This window comes from Borostomias antarcticus (genome assembly GCF_949987555.1).
Source record: "Borostomias antarcticus genome assembly, chromosome: 16".
Classification (NCBI taxonomy): domain Eukaryota; kingdom Metazoa; phylum Chordata; class Actinopteri; order Stomiiformes; family Stomiidae; genus Borostomias; species Borostomias antarcticus.
Window position 1 is genome coordinate 9,141,971 of NC_140249.1, and position 26,080 is coordinate 9,168,050.

At 45.9% G+C, this 26,080-nt stretch overlaps 1 protein-coding gene across 1 annotated transcript in view; it reads left to right on the forward strand.

Annotated features, from left to right (window-relative positions):
• The window catches only part of alk (ALK receptor tyrosine kinase), a gene marked incomplete at both ends in the record, with an annotated part of 479,282 nt that overhangs the window by 391,458 nt on the left and 61,744 nt on the right, over positions 1–26,080 (forward strand). The window contains 2 exons of the mRNA XM_084451093.1: positions 780–937; positions 25,057–25,188. Coding sequence (XP_084307219.1) covers positions 780–937; positions 25,057–25,188 — 290 coding nt within the window. The remainder of the gene's footprint in view (positions 1–779; positions 938–25,056; positions 25,189–26,080) is intronic.

A 26,080-nucleotide genomic window follows, 5' to 3' on the forward strand; every position in this document is an offset into this window, starting at 1 on the left:
CCACAAGTGGCAACTCAATGAAAGGAAAACAGTGAGGGAAATACTCCCGCTACCACGGGTGGATGGAGAGAAGGGGAGGGGGGCTGGGATAAGAGGGAGGAGGGAGGGAGAGAGAGGGAGACAGTAAACAAGACACAGGGAGAGAGGGGGAGAGAAGCCATTGGTCAGTAGCCTGGAGCCAAAGTGAAATCAGCGCAATTTGCTTAATAAAATTAGGCACCATGTTGAAAATACACAAAGGCAGCCAGTGGTCGGGGGGGGGAGGCATTAGTCTCAGGGCTTCCCAGCTAGTCCTCAGTCGCTCACTGCCACATAGGAACTGGACCTGGTGTGTGGGGTGTGTTTACACCTTTCTCTCTCTCCCTTACCTACACACACACCTGCACGCCGAATTTACACCTCTTACACAAGCTCAGGGAACCCTCCACACCATCTGTTGGCTCCTGAGAAAAAGACTTTGCCACGCCGTCAGCCTGCACGCCAACCCTGACCATCCCGGGGGGGGGCAACCTGAACAGGCGGGTCATGCACCACCAGATGAAGGAAGACACTGGGGATGCTCCCAAAACTCCAGGGGAGGAACCAGACCAGGGGGACCCCCGCCAGGGGTCAGAGGGCAGCCAGCAGGCCTCCTCCTCCTCCTCGGAGGGCACGGAGCCTCAGCTGGAGGAGACCCTGCCAGCTCTGACACCCCAACAGTACAGCGCCCACGGGGGGCAATGCCGCCATGGCAGTCTGGTCCTGGTGCTGATCCTGCTGCTCCTCTCTCTCCTTGGCAGCTGGGCCGTGGTCCACCTCACCCTGGGGTCCCCCGCCGGAGCACCGTTCCGGATCTCCACCAGCTATGACCATCGCAGCGACAGGGAGGCTGACACCACTACTGATCCCGCTAGTACCGCCACCATTGAACCCAGCTTCACCACCAACTGCACCGTGGGTAAGTGAGCAATCTGTCCAATGGCGATGATGTATTGCTGTGCGATGCTGTTGACCATAACTGTGTGTGTGTGTGTGTGTGTGTGTGTGTGTGTGTGTGTGTGTGTGTGTGTGTGTGTGTGTGTGTGTGTGTGTGTGTGTGTGCGCATGTGTTTGCGTGTGTGTAAGTATGTGTGCACTCTTGATGTTTGGAATTGGGAAGAAAAAGCTTATGTGAATTAATTTGTTCCCATGCAAGGACTGAATTGAAATGGATTTAAAACCGGTTCTTACATTGTTTGTCCCGCTGTGGAAATGGAAAGTTGTTTTGTTTTTAAATCATATTCTGGATACTGGTCTCTCTGGTGCCATCTCAAAGCCTGATATAAGTGAAACTATCTTGGATTTTTTATTCAGATTTTCAAGATTGGATTGAAGAAACACTGAGCTTCATTCTCATATACAGTAGTATTTTATGTTTGAAATGCCGTATCAAGAGATCAGACATGTTGTCCTTTCCACTCAACACACATGGTGAATAGAGGAGGCTTCGTAGCAGCTATTGCTCCGAGTGCAACACATCATTATGGGGTTAGCGAGTTTTTAAACAGAAAATTGTACCGTTGCCTTTTGCAATTTTAACACAATTACTGTATGTTGTGGAATGAAATGCACGGATTGCGTGCCAACAAGATAGTATCCTTTTATGTCAACCTCGAGAGCTACAGAAATTGAATTAATTCTGATTCAATTTCCTCTAAGCTGGATGCAGAAATGTAGGGAAACCCTTGTTCAGACGTCTGAAGTTCATCACTATATGGTATAAAACATATTTGTGGCAGACCCAGAAACCCATAAAATTGTCATGTCACTTCTAGAGAGGTCTAGAGACTTCTAGGGACTATGGTGTTATGCACCCAACATATATGCACCAAAATAGTTGTTTTTTCAGGCCAAAGACTATTGACATATTTTCTGTTTGTTTGATTTGAATTAAGAACATTTTCAATGTGGTATGACAGTAAGCCAGGCCGTTAAGCGTGTTGGAGTAATTTGTTGTCAAATTTAGAACAATTAGGCCTAAAATAAATTGTTCACTAAAAGTACTATACAGGTACGTGGAATTTTATAGAGCTATGGCTGGACTTCAATTGAAACAATGCACATTTGTTTGCCTATAAAAACAGGCAATACTGAGAAAGAAGAACTGTTTACCATGTTGAAATAGTAATATAAAAATACCAGAGATAGTCTAAGTACATATTTATTGTATGTGACCGCAGTCACAGTGCCCTTATCTTTCATGCAGTTCCTCTTTTAAGATGAATGTCTCTCCTCCAAAGGGGGTGTAATTTCCCCAAAGCTTTCAGTTTGAAGCAAAAGAAAAGGAGATGTCCCAGTAAATTAAATTATTGAGAAGATTTCCCCTCTGCCCTCAAAGAATGGAATATGCTGTCCAGGTCAACAAGGTACATCTGTTGCCTCTGAAACCCTTTAATTCATCAACTGGATTTCAGATGTACTTTTTGTACAGATCAGAGGGTCAAACCGCTTGCCAGATATCAGGCTTTGATTTGATAACAAATCAGCTACACCTGACTGATCCATTGGATTATTATGATCGAGTTATCAGACATGTAAACACATATGCACACTCATGGATGCAAATACATCTGTCTCACAAACATACACATACACACGCGCACATGCACACACACACACACGCACACGAAAACAGACAAACTTATGAACCCAAAAATTTTGAGACCGAGTTAAGTAATGCAACTCCCAAAAACCTTTTCCAGACCCACCCCCCTCTTCTCTCCTCTCTCTCTCTCTCTCTCTCTCTCTGTTTTTCACACTCACCCTCTTACACTACCCCCTGACAACAGACTGGAGCACGGTTGCTGATGCAAATACAGAATTAGACTTCCATTGTTCTCATGTAATCGGGCTCGCTGTGTTCCCGTTCCAAGTAAAGCCAATCACCAGGGGGTTGGGGCGGTGCCAGACGTCCTGTTCTCTCCTGGAGCACCACGCGGTTCTCTCGGCTTAACGTCATTCTGATCTGGATTCACCAAAGCCCCTGGTAACGGGCGTCAGGTGATCTGTTGTCAGTGTCCTTCCCCTCCCAAACACACACCTGTGTCCCTGGTGCGCCTGGGGATCATATTACCTCCAGCACATCCAGAGCTGTGACGCTCAATAAGACCGGCACTCAAACTCCACTCTCCCAGGGTTGGTTTGCTTATTTGTTCCAGTCTCTGCCCTCATAATGAGCTAATCAGCACTATTAATGATCTGTAATTGTCAAGCTAAGGGAGTTTTTAGCACTGGGTTTTAGTTGTCTTTGATTTGGTACCCATGGTTTTTTAGTTTGTCGAAATTGCAAAGAGACCTCCTCCCCCCAAGAAAACTGTGTGTGTGTGTCTCAATAGACACATTAAGCTAGGTACTTGATTTGCATACTTAAAGGAAGATGTATAGGAATACATTTAAAAAAAACAATCCAAAGATGTGCTGGCGTTTCCCTTGACGTCTTTGTAATTAGCTGTCTAATCTATGATCCCATAGGACCTATAACCCTCAACCATGAACCTGAAAGCAACGCACTTCTGATCATATGAAGACTAGCCAATAGTCTACTGTATTTTCACTCATTCAAATAGCTTGCTGTGTTAAATGGAACATGTGTATTGGCGAGCTCGTCACCATGCAATGTTTACACTCATACAGGGAAATTGCCCATGTTTATTTTCATCTGATCCAAAGGCTTCCAGGCCCTCTGGTAAAATTCAATCTTGATCAGCTATCCATAAAATATGCTTCACCCCGCCTATTGGCAAGCTGCCAGGCTTAATTTTGAGTTCCAATTTGCATTCCGAGGCTTCCTCTCTTTCTCTTTAGTCCTGTCCCTGCCCTGTAGAGCCATTATTCAAGCCAGTCAAGTGAGAGGAGAGAGTTGCAGCCGTGCTTGGCGCCGCACGGACCAAACGTATCGAGCGAGTGTCCCCCCCCCCCCCCCCCCCACAACCCCCTTTACTCTTCTTCGCTAATTAACTCATCTGTCAAGGGGCCAACAAGAGATACCATTCATTACCCAAAAAGCAACTTGCACAGCGATGCATCTATCTTTCCGGCTCTACATGCCTTTGACAAGCCAGTCAGTGTTTCCTGTGTCACCCCTGTATTTCTTCCAGTTGCTTGTTTGGTAATGAGATCCTGTACATGGGGGTCGCCAGCCTGGTTCCAGCTCAGTTAACCTCTCTAGCATCTCCATCTGTGTTCATGTTCAGGTTCTGTTACCCTCTCTATCTGTGTTCAGTACCTGTTACCCTCTCTATCTGTGTTTAGAGTACCTGTTACCCTCTCTATCTGTGTTCATGTTCAGTATCTGTTACCCTCTCTATCTGTGTTCATGTTCAGGTTATGTTACCCTCTCTATCTGTGTTCAGGTTCTGTTACCCTCTCTATCTGTGTTCATGTTCAGTATCTGTTACCCTCTCTAACTGTGTTCATGTTCAGGTTCTGTTACCTTCTCCATTTGTGTTCATGATGTTCAGTATCTGTTACCCTCTCTATCTGTGTTCATGTTCAGTACCTGTTACCCTCTCTATCTGTGTTCAGGTTCTGTTACCCTCTCTATCTGTGTGCATGTTCAGTACCTGTTACCCTCTCTATCTGTGTTCAGGTTCTGTTACCCTCTCTATCTGTGTTCATGTTCAGGTTCTGTTACCCTCTCTATCTGTGTTCATGTTCAGTATCTGTTACCCTCTCTATCTGTATTTAGAGTACCTGTTGTCATCTGGGATTTAATGTATCTGGCTGCTATAACGATAACATTAATAAAGCCAATCTATCTATCTATCTATCTATCTATCTATCTATCTATCTATCTATCTATCTATCTATCTATCTATCTATCTATCTATCTATCTATCTATCTATCTATCTATCTATCTATCTATCTATCTACTGTATCTATCTATCTATCTATCTATCTATCTATCTATCTACTATATATATCTATCTATCTATCTACTGTATATATCTATCTATCTACTGTATCTATCTATCTATCTATCTACTGTATCTATCTATTTATCTATCTATCTACTGTATCTATCTATCTATATATCTACTGTATCTATCTATCTATCTATCTATCTATCCTTCTATGTATTTATATATCCGTCTGTCTGTCCCTCTGTCTGTCCGTCCCTCTGTCTGTCCCTCTGTCTGTCCCTCTGTCTAAGCTTGTCTTGCAGAAAGCAAACAGAAGTTGAAGCATCCAGATTGACTAATGAGTTAATTAACATTGACTAATGAGTTAATTAACAGTTTGTGTCAAATACAAATTGGCCTTTTAGGTTTGTCTCACCTTTTGTTCGGTGATGCGTTCAAATATTGACTGATCACTGCTCTTGGTACTGTATAGTAACAACATTTCCTATATTATTTTGTGGAGATATGTACATATTATAATGCGCCAAAGACATCCTGATACATTGTCATGGGTCATGTTTAACTCTCAACTAGTTGCAGTGATGAGGCAGCAGAAGAATCCCCAAGGGGATCCAAACCGCTGACCTACTGTTCCCTGGCCCATCTTCCTAACCATTAAACCATGCTGGTACAGGTCCCTAATGGGGCGTTACTGGCAGTCTATAGTCAGTGATTAGGTACACAGTGGTGTGTGTCCCTGGTCCCATCAATCACACCTCACTCTAGAGAGTCGGGAGAGAGAGCCAGCAGAGTGGATAGAGGGGGAGATACAGGGATGTATGGATATGCTGCTGGTGGTTATAGGAAATACGAACCCACTGATAAGAGAGGTAGGTGTATTGGCGTTGAGGTGTAGTTAAACCACTCCTGTGTCCATATTTAAAGTGGAGATTGGTGATTGGAAGTGAATGCTTAAAAACCTGGAAGGTCATGTGGTACAGTAGGTGTGTGAAGATGTGCAACCTCATCAGAATCAGCAAAGGCTTTCTTGGAACATCCACTGTGCTAGTAATGTGTGGTCCCTCTTTATCAAATCAAACAAAGAGGGTAAGTTGCACCTAGGGTGACTGATTATGATCTAACTATGATGGTTTGATTATGTTTGGCAGAGTTGATAACTTAACCATCGTTCTCTGTCAGAGGGTCTTGTAAATGCTAGGCCCATTGGCTATCCCCACAGTTATAAATCAGTGAAAGCAACGGCCTACATATCGTAAAGTCATAGCCAGGGGAAGAAAATGCACACATCAAGTAGCTTATAAAACCACAGGTAACAGTATATTTTAAGGTTCCTTCTACTGTACACTGTTAGAACACATAGTGCTGCAGTATGTAGAGCCCATCTGTTAAAGGAAAATGCTCGTTTTTGACAACCTGGACCTTATTTAAGACATATTATAAGAAGTTTGACTCACCCAGATCACTTTTGTGTTGTTCGGAGGCCTGTAGAAGAAATTTAAAATCCAGCGCGAGCCAGTATATCCATGTAATGGCGGCGCACGGGGCATAGGGAATGCAGTTTCTCAAAATCCATTTTCGGCCGCTAAACGGTTGTTTTCATCAATCACATTGCATGAATCGACAGTTGATATTCCTCTACGCGAGCCATTCTTTCGGTTTTCAAATACGTGGTCTGTAGCCTCTGTAATATGATCTTTACAAGCCTCTCCCCCACTTGCTCCAGCACGCATGCGCACAGGCCAGCGCGCAGCCTGCTATTCTCCGGCTCACATTCTCTGCGCTACGATCGTAGTTGGTGCCGAGAATATTGTCGTCGTCATTCGTCAGCAACAATCCGATCGTAGCGCAGAGAATGTGAGGGAGCATAGCCAGTGTAAAGATCATATTACAGAGGCTACAGACCACGTATTTGAAAACCGAAAGAATGGCTCGCGTAGAGGAATATCAACTGTCGATTCATGCAATCTGATTGATGAAAACAACCGTTTAGCGGCCGAAAATGGATTTTGAGAAACTGCATTCCCTTTGCCCCGTGCGCCGCCATTACATGGATATACTGGCTCGCGCTGGATTTTAAATTTCTTCTACAGGCCTCCGAACAACACAAAAGTGATCTGGGTGAGTCAAACTTCTTATAATATGTCGTAAATAAGGTCCAGGTTGTCAAAAACGAGCATTTTCCTTTAAAGGTTTCCAGATAGAACCATTTTGGGTTGTAAACTGCTTCTACAGACCTGAAAATGGTTCCATCTGGAACCTTTTTTCAGAGGGTTCCATTAATATAATAAATTATTATACTATATATATATATATATGGCTCTAACCCTAAGGCCTCCTGGAACCCTGGCTCTAAACCCAGCCCTGACCATATATATATATATATATATATTTGTGTGTGTGTGTATCAAAGACGTGATGTGTAAATGTGGTGTCCCGAGGCCATCATTATGGCTGCATAACAGACATTGACGTTAGAGTGTGTTGATCCATTTGTATGTTTGATGATCCTCTACTGTCAGGGTTTAGGACCCAGTAGATCAACTCAGGGTTTGTTTGCCTAGGACCCAGTAGACCAACTCAGGGTTTGTTTGCCTAGGACCCAGTAGACCAACTCAGGGTTTGTTTGCCTAGGACCCAGTAGATCAACTCAGGGTTTGTTTGCCTAAGACCCAGTAGACCAACTCAGGGTTTGTTTGCCTAGGACCCAGTAGATCAACTCAGGGTTTGTTTGCCTAGGACCCAGTAGATCAACTCAGGGTTTGTTTGCCTAGGACCCAGTAGACCAACTCAGGGTTTGTTTGCCTAGGACCCAGTAGACCAACTCAGGGTTTGTTTGCCTAGGACCCAGTAGATCAACTCAGGGTTTGTTTGCCTAAGACCCAGTAGACCAACTCAGGGTTTGTTTGCCTAGGACCCAGTAGATCAACTCAGGGTTTGTTTGCCTAGGACCCAGTAGATCAACTCAGGGTTTGTTTGCCTAGGACCCAGTAGATCAACTCAGGGTTTGTTTGCCTAGGACCCAGTAGACCAACTCAGGGTTTGTTTGCCTAGGACCCAGTAGACCAACTCAGGGTTTGTTTGCCTAGGACCCAGTGGACCAACTCGGGATACAGGAGAACAGGTGGTTTCATAGAACAAAGGAGGGGAGCCACAAAAAGGTTTGCCATAAAAACAATGGGGATGAAAAAATAGGTGCCACAAACACTGCCACTAAATAATAATTGTCCTTGCGCTCAAGAGAGCTGTAGAGGGTTGGAGGTGGCGTTGGTGGGGGCTGGCACGGCGCTGCGGAGGGGGTCCGGGGTTCACGCCTATAGGCTGCTAAGATCTGGTGATGAGTGGTAGACCGGGTTCTCCGTAGTCTTCCGGGTCTCAGTCAGGTGAGGGGGAGCGGGAAGTTAAAGTTAAAGTTAAAGTCCCACTGATTGTCACACCCCTGAGTGTGTGAAATTTGTTCTCCGCATTTGACCCATCCCCTGGGGGAGCGGTGAGCAGCAGCGGTGCCGCGCTCCCGAATCATTTGGTGATGTAGCTCCCCAATTCCAACCCTTGACGCTGAGTGCCAAGCAGGGAGGGAATGGGTCCCATTTTTATAGTCTTTGGTATGACCCGGCCGGGGATTGAACCCACAACCTCCCAGTCTCTGGGCGGACACTCTACCACTTGACCACAGAGCTGGAACGCGCCCCAGTCCTCCGGGTCTGAGTCAGGTGAGGGGGAGCGGGAATGCGCCCCAGTCCCGGTATTGGGAGGCGGAAACTTGGGTGAGTTCGGGTGCCGTGGAGAGGAACCAAGGCAGTGCCCATCCCGACGGTGAAGGGTCAGAGCATGCTGCGTGTTCAGAGCATGCTACAACGTTGACTCCTACCCGGACCCAACCCCGTGGGGTGAGCTTTGGTGACCACGCGAGCAGTCAGGCGCACATGCTACTTCAATTTAGATGGCAAAATGTATTTATATACTCTTCCATGAGTGACAGAATCAGTTTCAACCGGGTCATATGCTTACTTTACAGATCTTGCAGAACTGTTGCAGCCTGTTCCATTGATGCCAAGTCTAAGCTTGATCTTTTAATTTTCAATCACTGGTTTCATTGTTTCCTAACATAATATTTTTAAGTGAATAGTTGTGCAAGATGGACTTTATCTGTAAGTACTGGAAAAGTCCAAACATGTCTTAATAACTCCCCGTATTTTAAAAAATTGTGTTTGATGATTTAGTTTGAAAGAGATAATTTCTCTGTGACCTGAGCAGAGAGGTAACCACTGTACGTCGAGGATCAGGGCCCTGCTGTCAAGATACAGTACCGAACACTTTGGTAGCTTTGCTGTCTAACTTCATCAGGGCTGTCAGTTTGCACACATACAAGAGGTTTGTGAATACACATTAGGAATGAGGAAATAATTCTGTGGATGTCCAACCTTTTTTTATTAGATGATAAATGATTTATTCAAGGTAGCAAGCAGTCAGACCTGTCCTTTGGGCATTATAAGGTGAGAATATCCAGGCTGCTTGCGCAGTCACTCATGGCCATACTTAGCATTCCGCTGGACATTCTCCAACATGCATTATGCATGCTTGCATTATATTTATTTTATGAACAGAATGTCGTAAGGACACAACTTAAACTCTGGGAGTTGTAAACAAAGTTGTGTGACAGGTGTGGGGGAAAAAACTAGATAATGTTGTCCCTGTGTACATAGACCTACTAGTGTACCGCATCAGAAAAACAATAAATAAACTGGAAATGGTGCTTGGAGAGCACAGACCTCCACCCATGAATGCATTTTCTACCTTCTGTGCACGCCCGTGTGTGCGAGCAGGACATGTTTGTATTGCTGCATTCGTTAGGTCGAGAGCTTCATGCCAGTCCACACCCTGTGTCTCTGTGGCCTTCCCATGTTATGGTATGGCTGTTTCAACCCCCCCATTGGCATATATTTAATGGGTTCTAAGTTGTCCCATGCTACACTCCTCCACGGAACTTCATGAAAATCGGTCTGGTAGTTTTTGCGTAATCCTGCTAACAAACAAACAAACGAACGAACGAACGAACGAACACATACCACCGAAAACATGACCTCTCGCCCTGCTTTGTTGCTGAGGTGGAGGTAACAATCTATAGATTGTAATAAATGGTGCTTCTAGTATATAACCAGATATTCCAATGTGTGTGTGTATTTTATAATCATGAACTCTGAAGTGTTTTATTTGTATTTATGCTTAAACTAATTTTTACAAGGTTCATAACTAATGTTGATTTTTTTTTCATCAAAGTGGGGAGTGTAAGGGTAAAAAATAGTTCTGGATGACGTTACAATGAGAAGACAAGGGGTTGGGGGTCACAGAGTGGTATGGAGTGTGGGTGTGTTCGGAAAGGGGAGCTGCCCATCTTACAACCAGGGTGGTATGGAAAGGGCAGCCCAAATTATCTATGTCCTGGGAACTTTTTTAGGGACAGGAAAGTGGGAGTTGCACATCTTCTGGTTAAATTGTGAAACAGATTGCATTGGCAGGGTTTTTCCTGCATAGATGATTGTATGGCGCCCCCAAAGAGATTTTATCCAGAGCCAAAGGAAAATCACCAGTGCCAAAATGCTAAAAATTGAGAATAAAAATAGCAATTCAAATCCTCTCCAAATGTGTTTGATAGCTGGTTTCAAGTGCCGCCCATCCTTCTTTCTTGCATTGTCCATGGTTTGTACCACTAGTAATCGATATCATTAATAGACAGGTTATCGGTATCTTAAACATTTTGTCTTCATATCCATTTTGTGCCATGTCGGGATATGAGCTCAGTCAGAACGACGGCAAAGAATACAGGCCTATATATGCTGGTAGGCTACTCGGCATAAAACTGAGGTTTCCCCACATTGTGTGCGCATCAACCCCCAAAGACCCAATCTGAGCCAGGAAATACCCTGCATTGAGCGCTCTCTCAACTGACCAGCCTTGCTGCAGGTTGCTTGACAACAAGCCACACTCAAGTGTTTGTAACAATCCTTGGATGAATAAATTCTGGTAACTCTGATGAACTGTTTTGCTTCTTAACCCATATTGAACGAGACATTCTACAACATAAAACATATAAAACATCAAAAGTGGTTCTGCGGCATAGGATCCTTCTTTATTTGATGTCTCGATCAATTAATGTCTCGATTGCCCAAGTAATCGTAATAATCAATGTTAGAGTCCATAGGTCCATAGTGTTTGTACATTGACGTCAAGCCAAGAAGTCACCCTCATTTGTGTTTCTTGTGAATGTGACACATGGCTTCATGACACACAAAGAGTAGGGCAGGGTGGCATATCAAGACAAAATAATAGGAAGGTGTGTATGTTTTATTTCATTTTCTGTAACAGTCACCAGGCAGCATCCATCTTAAGGATTCCACCAACTGTAAATCTCAGTGAATATCTCCACCACTGCTGTCTGCCAGATAGAGACTATTGACCTTGTTTGACCCCATGTGATTTGACCCCAAGCAATTTGACCCCTTAACACACACGCACACACACACATGCCCATTTCACTCCCAAGGAAGCTGGCGAAGAAGGTGTAAGCAGTTAGAATGAGGATGGAGGATAAGACAGGAAAGAGAAGACGCATCATCTTTGGTAAGATGAGAATAGATGGATTCTTTTTATTCAATGTTGAACAGTCTACAGAGACACACCAGTGATAGGTAGACCTTCAGTATTAGGTATTCTAAACCTCTGAGGTAGGGCAACAGAGGTGGAGTACAGCAAACCAGGTCGAGTCGAGTTGCTAGTCTGGCTGTAGCGCATTTATTGAAATATTGGCACTCGCAGGAGGCAGATCAGGTTGCTGGTGACGGTTCCTGTGGACAAAATAATATACCATCAGCGTTCGGTCTAGAAAGTTTTGGTTAAGTTTTCACACACACACCTCCACTACTTACTGAGCCCTAAGACTGCTGTGTCTCCCGTTACGATAGATTCTACAAGCAAGCTAGCTAACTAGTTGACCTAGCAAAAACTAGCACAGCCAGCTACAGTAGCTAGCTTCTGTGGCTACAGCATGGATGGGCTACAGCTAGTGTGACATTAGTGTTATGCTATTCATAGCAGTAACTTTCAACTTAGGATAAGTAGCTATGTAGCTAACTAGATGTGCTATCTGTTGTACTGTAGCAGCTTGCTTTGCATTTCCACTTGCTAATTAGTTAAAGTTAAAGCTAAAGTGTATTTATCTGATGAATCTATTTTAGCATATTATTTTACATGAATTGCCAGTTTTATCAACCAGCTAGGTAGCCTAGTGCTCCATGATGGGAGACAGCAGGCAACACACTGGTTTAAACTGCATCGGCAACATCATCCACACCTCCCTCTGTGATAAACCTAGATATAAATACAGTATATAAGAATGGAAAGACTTGTTCATTCCTCATAATGCTGAAAAGGCAATATGATGCCCCAATGCCATAGAGTAGGCCTACACACACTCAGAAATAGTATGGCTGTACAGTCCTGGGGTGCGTTTCCCAGAGGCATCGTAGCGCTGCGTTCATCGTAAGAACGTTGTTAGGTCCACCTCTAGGTGGCGATGCGTTTCCCAGAGCCTTCTTAGGCCAAGGTATACCTTGGCTACGAAGGCTCTGGGAAACAGCTCCACCCAAGGTACATCGTAAATTGCCCTTACGATGTACTTTCCGAAGATACATCGTAAGCCCTCCCTGGAGCCGAAGCGCTGTTTCCCAGAGCCTTCTTAGCCAAGGTATACCATAGCCAAGGGATACTTTCTGAAGGGCGGTCTGAACCCATCGTAAACTGTAAGCGAACATCTATCTATCCTACCTGTGCGAATTACATCATTAGTGTAGACAAAATACAATGAAATTGAATGATGAAAATAATGTTATGGAGCCTACAGAACACATCATGGGAATGTTGTTTTTAAAAATGTAATTGAGCCAAACAACATATAGGGACTATCCGTAGCCTAATATAATCCACTCTGTGAACAACAACAACATTTTCTTATGTAAAGGGATAATTTGATGACATGGCTTGTCTGCCTGTCTTTATACAATGTCAGATAGCCTACCGACAGATATCCTGGCGAATTGATTAATCCAAGGAGGCCATCTGGATGAATAGCTATTACGCTCAGACTGATCTGCTCAGAGCACAAGTGAACAGTTTTGAACTATGATCTTTTTGAGCCAAACACCACGTCATAATCATCATCATCACCTGAGCAAAAAAACCCACAGGGCTCGCATTTTAGCTTGGGAATTGTTGGGACGCTGCTCGCTAATCACACATGATTGACAACAGGTGAAAAGTTCTCGTCTCCTAGTAACTCAGCGCTCCGTTAGAGCAGACCGTTAAGTGGTTTTAAATACCATTCACGCACACACAGACATACACCAGTGTTTGCCATGTTTCTCCTATGATGTTTTTAGCCTCTCTTACTCTGAAAATGTAATTTAATGTTATTTATTGCTTTATAAATGTTCTTAGCCGGTTGACAAACACACTCCAGGAGCTTGCTCGATCACCTTGTTGAGAGGGGTCAGGGAAGAATTTTTTACAGCTCACTTATCTGGCCCCTGGGTGATACTGTTTTTTTGCTTCCCTCTGCAATATGTAGGGGTGGGTCGTATACCCACCTCCCTTGTTCTCTGTAAAGCGCATTGTGTTGCCTCTGGGTATGAAATGCGCTATACAAATAAAGCTTTGATTGATTGATTGATTGCCCACTCAGCGCTCAAAGTGAGCATTCGCTCACTGAGTGCTCAGCTACTTAACGCACCCATTATCTTCAGAGCAGTTGTCAGAACCTTCAGATCAGTTGAGGAGAGGAATGTGAAGAGACGTATATTGTATGAATAGGTTTTCTGAGTGAAAATACTAAATGAATTGTTCTTATTTTTACATTTTTAGAAGCTTTGTCTCAATGGAATGAGGTTAGTAGAAGTTGATGGATTTGTGAACGCACACAAAATATGATTTGAACTTGTGGTGTGTGTACACAAATCATCCCCTCCAGCCCCTGGACCGTGGCTGTGACGAGGCCAACCTTATTTTGTGACGCATGGCGGGTGACTCAGCCGTGCATGCAAGACAACAAAAAACTATTCTCAAGGTCTGGTATTGACTTCCATGGCTGCAGACTGTTGGCACATTGCCAGTGTTTGTGAGCTCAGCCTGAACAAAGACAATCTGTCTCTCTGTATTCAAAGCACTCTGCAATTGAAAACAAACAACCATTAAAAGTATTATTCAAATAACGGCCAGTGGTGGAAGGTCTTGTTTTACATGATCTCACTATCACAATGACTTATCGTCTAGATCTCAATCTCTCTATAGGTATGAAGTGCACAGCAAGTACAGTTACATGTAAATTAATTAAATAAATCAGTAAATCATCTACTGCACTGTATTATGTTTTGTCGGGTGGGTTGTTCAATAGAGCATGTTTTTTTATGATTTTCTTTTTCTTTTTTTCTTTTAGTAAAAGCGTGTATTCACAAACAAAGAGATAGAGATATAAATACAGAATATTAGAATGGAAAGACAGGAGATGAGATGACAGAGACAAGAGAAAAAGAGACAGGAGATGAGTCAAAGCACATTTACCCACACAATAACAAGCACCCACTCGCTCCATACAATCATGAGGACCTATTTACCGAACATTCTATAGGAATATCCCCTTTAAACAGCTTCATGTTTATGCAGAAACAAGGTCAACGCTTAGCTGATATACCCGGCTGAAACGAATGACATTGAACTCTGGTATTGTTGCTCTTTAATTACTCTGGTATTGTTGCTCTTTAATTACTCTGGTATTGTTGCTCTTTAATTACTTAACCGCTGTTATTGTGGCACCTCTCAGAAAACAATAGCTGCCCACTGACACCTAATAAGTCTGCTACAGCATAATTCATCTCCTCACTTTTTTTTGACAACTTCATATAGGGACTCAGAGTGTGTGTGCTATGTGTGTAGGAAGGGGGCTGTGTGTGTGTGTGTAGGAAGGGGGCTGTGTGTGTGTGTGTGTGTGTAGGACAGAGGCTGTGTGTGTGTGTAGGAAGGGGACTGTGTGTGTGTGTGTGTGTGTGGTGGGGGTGAACTAGTATCCCCTCATTACTCACAGCCTGTCAGAAACTGTATTCCCCCGGCACATCTCAATATCAGGAGGCTATCAACGTCAACAGAGGAATTGGTCCCGAGTGAATTTGTGTGCTATATACTGACAGCAAATCATACTCTCAAATATGGCCTCTTGAATGCAGCAGAGGTGAGATTAAACTTGTTTGTGGTCTCAGTTTTCCAGCCCTGAGTCAGTCATCTCCCTCTCCTGGCTTAGTGCTGCTGTTTTAGTCAACTGTTGTTTGATACAATTGACCCCTTCCTCACTGATGGAACGGCGCAGGTGCTTATCCAGGCCCTGGTCATCTCCCGCCTTGACTACTGAAACTACCTCCTTTCTGGGGCCCCGGCGTTAGCCATTAAACCTCTGGAACTTGGTGGAAGCTGCTGCTCGCCTGGTGTTCAACCACCCTAAGTTCTCTCACACAACTTCCCTTCTCTGTTCCCTACACTGGCTCCATTCTCTACACAATGGCCGACTACACTGACAACAGCTCGCATCCAGTTTAAAGCCTAAAGGGCAATGAAAGGAACAGCTTCCTCCTACCTCCCGGCCATGTTCAAGCCCTACACCCCCTCCCGACCGCTACGCTCTGGCTACCTCGGCGTGACTTGTCCCCGTCACTCCGAGGCTCCTGCGATCGATCGACACGATCACGGCTCTTCTCTGTCCTGGCCCCGCAGTGGTGGAATGAACTGCCCACTGATGTCAGGACAGCAGAGTCGCTGCCCATCTTTCATCGCAGGCTCAAAACTCATCTCTTCAAGAAATACCACCATGATCCTCCCTCTTAAGCATTGTATTTTTAGATTGCTATTCTTGCACTTTGCCTTCAGCACTGGATTATGCTCTTAGTCACTTGTTTTAGAAAGGAGATGCACTTGTGAATTCTAGCCAATAGTAGTACATTGGCTTTTCCTACGTTAAATGCAATTATTGTAATTCGCTTTGTATAAAAGTGTCAGCTAAATTACTGTAATGTAATGTAATATCCTGAAAGCATTCTACATAGACATGGTGTCCTTAAATGGTAAATGGACTGCACTTACAGTATATAGCGCTTTTCCACCTTAGCAGCACTCAAAGTGCTTTACAATGGCCTCTCATTCACCCATTCACACACACATTCACACACCAATGGCGGTAGCTGCCATGCAAGGTGCTAACCTGCTCATTGGGAGCAATTTGGGGTTAGGTGTCTTGCTCAAGGACACTTCGACATTTTATAATACATTGATGCCAATGATAACTCTCAACAGAACTGAGACACAACACAAAGTTTCATGCAGGTCACTAACAACAAGGCAACCAACAGACTGCCCATTCATATTTGCCAGGACAGCTAATTCGATTTTCAGCTATCGTAAAATAAAACTGGTTTTTCATGCTGCAAGATGGAGAAGGAGTATTCAAGCATGTCAATCAATGTTCCCGGACTGGATAACTATTATATTCCAATAATGCATAATACTTAATTTGAAGTCCTGTCCTATTAAAATGCTAAATTATTTTAAAACACGTTCAAATAAGCATTGATGTGGCACATATTCTTTGTATTGTAGTCTTCATACACACAATGAACATACTGTAGTTTGGCCATGATTATAGTGTTTGTAGCGCGGCGCCACGGCAAAACCTTACCAGCGGAAACACTGCGATATACTGTAAGGGAGGCACAAATGCAATTCACATACTACATACAGAATAGAGTGTGGTGAGTGTGTGTACAGTGTGTGTGCAGAGTGTAATGTGGTAGAAGAGCAATGCTATATACAGTGTGTGCAATGTGTGTGTGTGTGTGTGTGTGCCATTGAGGTGTGTGGAACACTCAGAGGTGGTGTGCAAGTGGTGCAGGGGGTATAGAGTCAGTGGCAGGGGGGGCGTTGTGGGGGTATAGAGGCAGGGGGAGCATTGTGGGGGTATAGAGTCAGTGGCAGGGGGGGCGTTGTGGGGGTATAGAGTCAGTGGCAGGGGGGGCGTTGTGGGGGTATAGAGTCAGTGGCAGGGGGGGGTGTTGTGGGGGTATAGAGTCAGTGACGGGGGGTGTTGTGGGGGTATAGAGTCAGTGGAAGGGGGGGCTTTGTGGGGGTATAGAGTCAGTGGCGGGGGGGGCGTTGTGGGGGTATAGAGTCAGTGGCGGGGGGCGTTGTGGGGGTATAGAGTCAGTGACAGGGGGGGCGTTGTGGGGGTATAGAGTCAGTGACGGGGGGCGTTGTGGGGGTATAGAGTCAGTGGCAGGGGGGGCGTTGTGGGGGTATAGAGTCAGTGGCAGGGGGGGCGTTGTGGGGGTATAGAGTCAGTGGCAGGGGGGGCGTTGTGGGGGTAAAGAGGCAGGGGGGGCATTGTGGGGGTATAGAGTCAGTGACAGGGGGGGCGTTGTGGGGGTATAGAGGCAGGGGGGGCATTGTGGGGGTATAGAGTCAGTGACAGGGGGGGCGTTGTGGGGGTATAGAGTCAGTGACGGGGGGCGTTGTGGGGGTATAGAGTCAGTGGCAGGGGGGGCGTTGTGGGGGTATAGAGTCAGTGGCAGGGGGGGTGTTGTGGGGGTATAGAGGCAGTGGCAGGGAGGGCGTTGTGGGGGTATATGTTTGGACCTGATCCCGATGGACCGCAGTGTCCTGCCAGAGGGGAGGGGGTCAAAGAGACCATGTCCAGGATGGCTTGGAGAGTTTCAGCTCCTGCCTGTATTCAAGGATCAAGTGGACGATGGCGTGGTCAGAGTGGCCCAGTGCAGCATGGGAGACGGCGTTGTCGGCGTTGGACAGTGTGGTGTAACTGGTCCAGAGTGTTCTCCCTGGTTGGGCATTTTATCTGCTGGTGGTATTTGTGGAGTTCAAGACTGAGATTATCTCTGTTGAAGACATCTAGGACCATAACAAAGGTGTCCAGGAACTTACGCTCCACACCCCGGATCAGTGATCATGCATTATGCCTCTTGCACCTCAACATGGAGTGGAATATACACGTTAGCCAAAAGGATGTGAACTCACGGGGGGAGTGAGGGTCATACCAAGTGATACGGAATAATTTACATGGTTGTCTGAGGGGTGAAGAAAGCAGGGCTCCCGGGCTTGCCTGTGTACAGTGCTCTCTGTGTGGCACGAGGTGTGCACACAAATGGTAAATGGACTGCACTTATATAGCGCTTTTCCACCTTAGTGGCACTCAAAGCTACTTACAGTGGCCTCTCATTCACCCATTCAAACACCAATGGCGGTAGCTGCCATGCAAGGTGCTAACCTGCTCATTGGGAGCAATTTGGGGTTAGGTGTCTTGCTCAAGGATACTTCGACATGTGGAAAGTCGGAGCTGGGATTCGACCCACTGACCCTTCGATCATTGAACGACCCGCTCTACCAACTGAGCTACAGCCGCCCCATGCAAGACAGGCTAAGGTCAAGGTAGGTGGGCTACCTGTATCACTGTACAGTCATTTAGCCAAAACACAGGGATGGTACAAATGTGTAATTTTACCATTTATTAGTAGGGCTTGGTAGCCAAAGTCCTCTGACATATTTTTGCCTCCCGATGGCCGCTAGTGTCTGCTTGTCCTAGCTCAGGGTCTCCTCCACGGCCTACCAGTCTCCAGCTGAGTACACCAGCGTCAAGGTCGTCTGCATAGGCATACTTCCTGGAGACTGTGGCCGGCAGGTCGTAGGTGTAGATGTTATAGAGGAGTCATCAGAGGGACTTGATCTACGGTCGATCTCCCACGTCGGAAACCGGCCTGCTCCTGTGGGAGCAGCGGGTCGATGATTGGTTCGACGCGGGCGTAGATGAGGCGCTCGAGGGTTTTGAAGGGGATATATAGCAGAGAGATGGGGCGGTACCTCTTCGAGGTCCCCTTCAGGCTTGTTTGACTGAGGGATCGCAACAACTAGGGCTCTTTCCAGATTTTGGGTATCTTGAGAGGAACGCTCTTAACCAGGACCTCAAGGCAGGTGCGGCATGGAGTATAAGCTCCGGGCAGACAGAATCAGGCCCAGGAGCTTTCCCTGGCTTTACATGCTTGAGAGCAACAGTAAACTCCCCCGGTGTGAATTCACCGAAGATGTTTCCGCTGCTAGGAGTTGAGGCCTCCCACTTTACATAAATTGTGATGCAATTTTGTTTGCAGAGATGGGGCAGTTATGATTATGTTATCATGAATAAAGACAGCTTTATAACCCCAGTAATCCTGTGTACAACTGTACTGACTGGTCCCAGGAAATATTGTTTTCACAGTTGACAGAACATCTTATATCTAGAACACGTCTAGAACTAAAGAGCACTGTCAACAGAGAATACTTGTTCTTTATCCAAGAAAAAGGCTTATCTCCATCTTGGGAATCAAACCCATAATATATATATATATATAATTGCCATTGTGAGCATGCCTGATACACAACAGAGAATACTACAGTGGGTCATAAGCAACCAAACTCACAGAATAACTCCTCCAGATGAATGAAAAGAACACTCACTCAGCCCTGGTCTATTTTTCTCCACCTTTTGTTTCAACTCCAGGTTGAGTGGGGTGAGGTGGGGGGTGGGGGGTGTGGTGGGGTGGGGGGGCTAGATTATGAAAAGGGCTGAAAAACCAGGAGCACTGGTTACTACGGTGATGTTTCTGGATTCCACATACTCACCATGAAAGCTAACACTAATCCTGACTATGTCCATCATTACATGCAGCTGTATTCTTGCTAAGTGGATGAAAAATGAACGTAACCTTAATTCACTCGAGATCACTTTAGTCAAAATTGACCCATTTATTTTGCATGCAGCAAATACATAATGTGCAATTTTGGCGGTGTGCTCTGTCCGGGGGGCCCCCTGCCTTCCACAGCATGTGGAAAGCGCGATAGTAGGGGGAGGCGAAATCTAGATGTCCCCCCCCCCTCTGGGCCAGCTTGGCCCAGAGTGCCGGCATCAATTTACCCCCTGCCTCTATGACGGCATCGATTTAGCCCCCTGCCTCTATGACGATCAGAGTGGGCCGCGATCGGGAAGTCGCTCGGAGGTAACTCAGCCCACTAAGACCGTCAAAGAGGGACACAGGGGGACTGCTGTACATTATAGTCCCTGGTCTCCACGGGCCGACGCTTCGTCGAGTTCCTAAGGAGTACAGCCTAGACCTCTGCCTCCATGGTGACCGGAGAGACCGCGAGGATGGCCCTTCTGAGATGTTTCGGCCCACGATCACCACGGAGAGCCACAGACTAGGCAAGTGAAGTTCCCCGGCTTCCACTAGCCAACGCATAGTGGAATACCAGAAGAATGCAGCAATACCCCCGGTAACGATGACAAGAGAGACGACATCGACAGAACACAGGTGGAGCAGGGGAGGAGGTGGGGCGAGCACGCAGATACAAGCGATCAGCAATAATGGCAAGAGCGAACAATAACATGTTTTGACAGCTTAAATACATGCACTGTGCGTGCTGGACCAATGCTATGACAGCTGACAGTCAGCTGGTAGGTTGTGTCATTACGGGGTGTGACTGATTAGCCTCTGCCGATTAGCCTGGCGCTGACGTCCGTGCCTCGCCTGTAGTTGCGTCAGAGACTTCATAAGTGTAATACTTTACCTGCTATGTGTGCAACACTTAACTTGACTTAACTACTAACTAAAGTTACTGTAGGATCCCTATTTCTCTGGTCAAAGATGGAACGGGAAGCTGGTTGGGCCAGAAATACCCATGATGAAGCACAAGGGCTGTGTATTCATGAAGATATACATAGCATTGAATCAGTTTGATTTATCCTAAGAAACTGGTTCAAATGCAACAGTATCAAGCTTCCAAGTCTAACTCAAATCAACTGAAAAAACGCTTAATACAGACCAAGGGCAAACTATGCTACAGTACAAAGGCAATAGAGTCCTCTGAGATAAAATCTCTTCTTTTTTTTTTTTTCTTATGAAAATGGAAAATGCATTTCCATCACTGGGGTGCTTTTCGTTGCCTTTATCACAATCGGATGAAGAACTCGCAACGAGCAACAACACTGCCAGCCCGCCTCCATTTGCATAGATATGCAAACCTCTCCCTGGTACTGTACATCTCAATGCTTCTTCTGTGACTGATGCTATCGGTTGACATCATGCATTTTGTCACAGATCTGTTCTCACTGTGGTATCTAGGCCATTGTTAGGCGCTTTCTGTCCCATGTGTTGTTATGCCATAACACACCGTATGCAAAACCAGGCAATTATTCTGTACTGCTTATATGATTTATGACTAGCAACAGTAGACTAGATGGGTTACAGTTAGTGATCATCCTTGTTTTATCTTTTGTCATGGGGCTATTCAGAAAAATAGGGACAACTCACTCCATTTATTCTGCCGTATAGTGTGTGCTATATCTTCCCTGTGGTTAGTTTGCTGATTTATGGAGTATCATCCAACCCATTCTTTCAAATCAGAATCAAATGGATTATTTGAAAGCATGTTTGACACATGCAGCTGTTTCCTAGAAGAAGTTTGTTTCCAAGAACCTTCCAAATTTCATATTTACAGTGCAACAGTCACCAATGAGTCACCAATCAACCTAATGTATGACCTTTGTCAAAGTTTAATGATACAGGGTCTCAGCTCAGTCGGCTCTTCTGTGTTGTGGAATGAGCATCCAGCCACTGTTACTGGCAGCTGAGACACAACACAGCTTTCGCAGGAGACTCAAGAGCCAGGTTCAAAGTTAGCTCACATCTTGACTCCCTGTCTTTTGAAACTAGAAACCAAGTCAGAAACTTTGCCGTTATTATTATGGATTCAGATCTAAATTTCAACAGCTACATCAAGTCTGTAACAAAATTGGCCTACTATCACCTTTAAAATAATAGCAAGACTTAAGACTCCTGTCTAAACACGACTTAGAAGCATTACACCAATTATCAAATCCCTGCATTGACTCCTGGGGTGTCAGATAATTAATTTCAAAATACTGCTGCTCATATATAAATCACTAAATGGTTTAAGGCCAAAATACATCACTGAAATACTTTTACAATATGAGCTCTCCAGAGCACAGGTCATCTGGGGAGAGGCTGATAACTGGCCCCAGGGTCCAGAAGCAGCATTTAGCTACTAGGGAACAACACTCTTTAATACTCTGCCAGAAGATTTGAGACTTGATCAAACACTGACTACTTTTTTTACCTTTATTTAACCAGGCAGAATCAATTAAGAACAACTTCATACTGTATTTACAATGATGGCCTGGCACGGGGCCCCAACCGGAATAAAACACATAACAAATGCACAAACTAGAGTAACACTTAGGACAACTGTACAACAAATATACAAATGGGTTGTGTACAAATATACAACGAGATATGCGTCCATGTTTACCCCCAGTCCGTGTTACCCCCAGTCCATGTTTACCCCAGTCTGTGTTTACCCCCAGTCCATGTTTACCCCAGTCCATGTTTACCCCAGTCTGTGTTTACCCCCAGTCCATGTTTACCCCAGTCTGTGTTTACCCCCAGTCCATGTTTACCCCAGTCCATGTTCACCCCCAGTCTGTGTTTACCCCCAGTCCATGTTCACCCCCAGTCTGTGTTTACCCCCAGTCCATGTTTACCCCAGTCCATGTTTACCCCAGTCTGTGTTTACCCCCAGTCCATGTTTACCCCAGTCTGTGTTTACCCCCAGTCCATGTTTACCCCAGTCCATGTTTACCCCAGTCTGTGTTTACCCCCAGTCCATGTTTACCCCAGTCCATGTTCACCCCCAGTCTGTGTTTACCCCCAGTCCATGTTTACCCCAGTCTGTGTTTACCCCCAGTCCATGTTTACCCCAGTCTGTGTTTACCCCCAGTCCATGTTTACCCCAGTCCATGTTCACCCCCAGTCTGTGTTTACCCCCAGTCATGTTTACCCCCAGTCCATGTTTACCCCAGTCCATGTTTACCCCAGTCTGTGTTTACCCCCAGTCCATGTTTACCCCAGTCTGTGTTTACCCCCAATCCATGTTTACCCCAGTCTGTGTTTACCCCCAGTCCATGTTTACCCCAGTCTGTGTTTACCCCCAGTCCATGTTTACCCCAGTCTGTGTTTACCCCCAGTCCATGTTTACCCCAGTCTGTGTTTACACACAGTCCATGTTTACACCAATCTGTGTTTACCCCAGTCCATGTTTACCCCAGTCCATGTTTACCCCCAGTCCATGTTTACCCCCAGTCTGTGTTTACCCCCAGTCCATGTTTACCCCAGTCTGTGTTTACACCCAGTCCATGTTTACCCCAGTCCATGTTTACCCCAGTCCATGTTTACCCCAGTCTGTGTTTACCACCAGTCTGTGTTTACCCCCAGTCCATGTTTACCCCAGTCATGTTTACCCCCAGTCTGTGTTTACCCCCAGTCATGTTTACCCCCAGTCTGTGTTTACCCCCAGTCCATGTTTACCCCAGTCTGTGTTTACACCCAGTCAATGTTTACCCCAGTCCATGTTTACCCCAGTCCATGTTTACCCCCAGTCTGTGTTTACCCCCAGTCCATGTTTACCCCAGTCTGTGTTTACACCCAGTCCATGTTTACCCCAGTCCATGTTTACCCCAGTCCATGTTTACCCCCAGTCTGTGTTTACCCCCAGTCCATGTTTACCCCAGTCTGTGTTTACCCCAGTCCATGTTTACACCAGTCTGTGTTTACCCCAGTCCATGTTTACCACAGTCTGTGTTTACCCCCAGTCCATGTTCACCCCAGTCTGTGTTTACACCCAGTCCATGTTTACCCCAGTCCATGTTTACCCCCAGTCCATGTTTACCCCCAGTCTGTGTTTACCCCCAGTCCATGTTTACCCCAGTCTGTGTTTACACCCAGTCTGTGTTTACCCCCAGTCCATGTTTACCCCCAGTCTGTGTTTACCCCCAGTCCATGTTTACCCCAGTCTGTGTTTACACCCAGTCTGTGTTTACCCCCAGTCCATGTTTACCCCCAGTCTGTGTTTACCCCCAGTCCATGTTTACCCCAGTCTGTGTTTACACCCAGTCTGTGTTTACCCCCAGTCCATGTTTACCCCAGTCTGTGTTTACCCCCAGTCTGTGTTTACCCCCAGTCCATGTTTACCCCAGTCCATGTTTACACCCAGTCTGTGTTTACACCCAGTCCATGTTTACCCCAGTCCATGTTTACCCCCAGTCTGTGTTTACCCCCAGGCTGTGTTTACCCCCAGTCCATGTTTACCCCCAGTCCATGTTCACCCCCAGTCTGTGTTTACCCCCAGTCCATGTTTACCCCAGTCTGTGTTTACCCCCAGGCTGTGTTTACCCCCAGTCCATGTTTACCCCAGTCCATGTTTACCCCAGTCCATGTTTACCCCAGTCTGTGTTTACCCCCAGTCCATGTTTACCCCCAGTCCATGTTTACCCCCAGGCTGTGTTTACCCCCAGGCTGTGTTTACCCCCAGTCCATTTACCTTTACAAATTAATTCAAAACGGCTGGAGTGAGGAGGGCGAACGACATGGTTCAAGTCGTTGCTGTCAGTTTCCGGAGCTGCTGTCATATCTCTCTCTGTCGATCTGCGGAGCGGGAACTTTCTCTTGAAATGACACAGCATGTCAATCATCCCCCTTGTGAATATTGGTCGAATGAGGTGGATGAAGGAAGGGGGAACAAATCCAGCGCTATGATTGGTCTTTTTGCGTACAAATTGTACCGGCATACTTCGAAATGAGTACCTGCTGCAAAAAATGTTGCCGGTCTGCAAATGTAGTCTTTGAAAAAAAAAAAAAAGCCTGGTGAATGTAAATGTAAAAAGTCTCCACAGCTCTCTGTACTGACTCTCTCTCTCTCTCTCCCTCCCTCTCTCTCTCTCTCTCTCCCTCTGTCTCTCTCTCTCTCTCTCCCTCTGTCTCTCTCTCTCTCCCTCTGTCTCTTTTTCTCTCTCACCCTCTGTCTCTCTCTTTCTTTCCCTCTCTCTCTCTGTCTCTCTCTCTCTCTGTGTCTCTCTCTCTCTCTCTCCCTCTCTCTCTCCCTCTCTCTCTCTCTCTCTCTCTCTCTGTCTCTCTCTCCCTCTGTCTCCCTCTCTCTCTCTCTCTGTCTCTCTCTCCCTCTGTCTCTCCCCAGAGTCCTCCCCCAGTGCTACTATCACTCTCCAGGGCCTGTACCACTGCCACCAGGGACCGGCCATCCCTCTGGACCAGCTGTGTGACTTCAGGACTGACTGCCTGCTGGGTGATGATGAAGGGGACACCTGCCGTGAGTCCACAGGATGGGGGACGGGGGGGACGGGGGTTGGACCGGTGGTCCGTGGGATGCCGCATGTGCCGAGTCGCCCTTAGAAAGTGGTTTGAGCGTCAAATAGGTCAGCTGTAGTCCGCACTCCTAATGAAGCCATTGCTCTGCCACCATTTTGTTGCGTGAACTTTCCTGACGAAGGCGCTCTGGAAGCTCCGCGGTGCACGCCGCTCTGCTTGGGTGGTTTTTCTCACCCTTCACATTCTCCCAGCGTTGTTACTTCTCTCTCTGGGAACATCTGCTTTTTAGAGGCTGCAGGAGAGGAAATATCTAGTGTCTGTGGGTGTGTGTTTGTCTGTGTGAGTCACTCTGTCATTCTGTCTGCCTGTTTGTCTGTGGTATATTGTGTGGATGTACTGTACTTGTGTGTGATTGTTTGCTGAAAATTGTGTGTGTGTGTGTGCGTGTGTGTGCGAGCGTGTACATGCGTGTGTAGTGTGCGTGCCTTTGCACCTGTGCTCTGGGTGCCTAAGAAAGCCAGATAGTTCCATGACAGAATTCACAACCACTCCAACATGAAGGGAACAGGAAGGTGTGTGATGACCTCGGGATATGTCCTTTGGTTGCATGTCCATTGCACTTCCCATTAGTGTTGACATTTTGAAAGGTGTTCAAAAGCGTATTCCAAATGACAAGTCTTCCAGCGAGTATGGGTTCTTCATGGTTCTACGCGTGGGTAGTCATTTTTGACTCGTCAATTCCAGTGACCCCTTTTTTACCTCTCACTTCATCCTCCTTTCTCTCTCTCACTCAACCCTGCCCCTTGCTGTACTCTGCAATTGCGTCCTAGACACAAGATTCAGATTTATTTGGCAGGTAAATGGTGCAGTGTACAATATACAGTCAAATGCTG